General features: G+C 36.3%; 1 protein-coding gene across 1 annotated transcript in view; it reads right to left on the bottom strand.

Moving 5' to 3' along the window:
* The window catches only part of LOC107578156 (heat shock 70 kDa protein 12B-like), a gene marked incomplete at its 3' end in the record, with an annotated part of 3,728 nt that extends 2,009 nt beyond the window's left edge, over positions 1-1,719 (bottom strand). Inside the window, exon 1 of the mRNA XM_016264140.1 lies at positions 1,674-1,719. Within this exon, the coding sequence (XP_016119626.1) occupies positions 1,674-1,719 (46 nt within the window). The remainder of the gene's footprint in view (positions 1-1,673) is intronic.
* Positions 1,720-1,957: the final 238 nt, after the last annotated feature.

Here is a 1,957-nt window from a genome sequence, read left to right on the forward strand (position 1 = left end):
AACGCAACGCGTAAAAAGACAGTATAAATCATTATAATCCGTAATAATGAGTTTGAATTGTGACTATGTCTATGACATCTAGTCCAACCAACGACAGACCAGGTGAGTGTTTAAGAAACCTGTTTGAAATTATTTTTACAATTCCTTTTGTGACACTATATAGTTGCGCAGAAATGACACACTTCACCTTTAAGTGATACAGGAGTAAGTCGGCTTTCAAACAAAACATTTTTGTGCTGCCTCAGATTGCAGTGCAATGTGACCGGGGGATTAGCTAATGATAGTGCTGCTTTAAACCAACTGACTGAGTGCTAAGTAAAGAAGCATAATTGCATATTTCTAGTGGTACCACATCCTCTTTCAACATTACTGTAGTTTAAAGCATCTGATTTCGGCATTTAATCCAGTTCTGAGGACAATGTTTATCATATAAAGCACTACAAAGGGTGCATGGTAGAGCACTGTGTCTGTTGAGATCTTACTGGAGAGGGGGATGGAGTAAGTGGAGTAATACTGCATTCATTTCTGGAAGGAGATGGAGAACCAGATGGAGATGTAGAGGCTGATCTATCTTCACCTGAAAGAGAATGAATGAGATATGAAGGAAGACATTCTATAAGTCTTTAGCTTAGTAAGTTGCTCATGGATTGTACTGGAAAACGCAAGTTAGGAGCTCTTAATTGTGGCTGAGCAATTAAGAGAAATCAAGAATTTCTGGAAAATTCCACATTGGCTGGCTGGGCATTTGAGCCCAGATGGCATGTGTTTACCAGTTTCAGAATTTCCAATGGATGGTTTTCATTAGAAAAATACTGCACTGTGGATCACATTAGATTATATAGAAGTTTGTATATGCTGATTGACCTAATACCTTTATAAAAGAAATGGAAATACATCTAGCTTACTTTTCACAAGTATATAAAGTCATGATAAAACAAGTAGAAGCAGCAACAGATCTTTTCCCCTCTTTTGTGACGTGCACAATGGCTTATCAAAAAGGCACTTTGTTCTATCCATTGAATATTAATTAGATTTTGGCATTACACTTAACAATAGCAGAGGATCTGAATGCCAGCATGTAGTTAGTTGTGGGCTTAAGTCATTGGAAGATCGAGTTATGACATTGAATAAAAATTACAGTCCAAAAAAAAACAAAACACTGCACCAACACTGACAAGGAAATTCAGGAGCAGAATTCCAAACATTCCATAATTCCTAATGTGGTCAAATTTACGTATATTTTCCAGTACAGAATGAATCCCATGGTAAATACTTTATTAACATGTAGTGACCCCTCCATCAAGGTCGCTTTAATATGCCTGCAAATGAGCACATACTCAAACATGGGTGGAATTTACTCAAGGGTATGACAGGAATGTTATCGACGTGTACAGATATTCTCAAGAGTGCAGAGCGTAGATAAGAGAGGGTCACACCCCTGTCCAGTATTGTTGATGGAATAGACAGGAATTACAGCAGAATTCCTGTGGAAATACATGTGGATGACCACAGGTTTCTATTCAGCTGTGCACATGTCTTCTGTATATACATTTTGGTTATATACTGTGCAAGTACTTGTTCATATAATAGCTTATATAACCTACATGGATTTGATTTTCTAAAGTCTTAATTACACTATCAAATCCCAAAGAATAAGTTTAATGAAATGTTACCTGGCACTTGTAGACTGCTGGTATTAAGCTGAAGGACATCTGCCATTGTAGAGGTCACAGGGCTTCTACAGCCTAGGAGGGAAAAAAATATCACTGACATGTACTGTAAAACAGTTTTTTCTTTTAAGTTATTACAATGGAAATAATGTTTTTTTATGATGTCAAATAGTACAAACTCAAGAGATCTTTACATTTTAAGACGTTTTTAAAAGAACCATAAGAAATCAACATCTTAGATTGCATTTCTACAGGTGCATCTCAATAAATTAGAATGTCATGGAAAA

Source organism: Sinocyclocheilus grahami, unplaced genomic scaffold (genome assembly GCF_001515645.1).
Source record: "Sinocyclocheilus grahami isolate Dianchi unplaced genomic scaffold, SAMN03320097.WGS_v1.1 scaffold9143.1, whole genome shotgun sequence".
In the NCBI taxonomy this organism is placed as follows: Eukaryota; Metazoa; Chordata; class Actinopteri; order Cypriniformes; family Cyprinidae; genus Sinocyclocheilus; species Sinocyclocheilus grahami.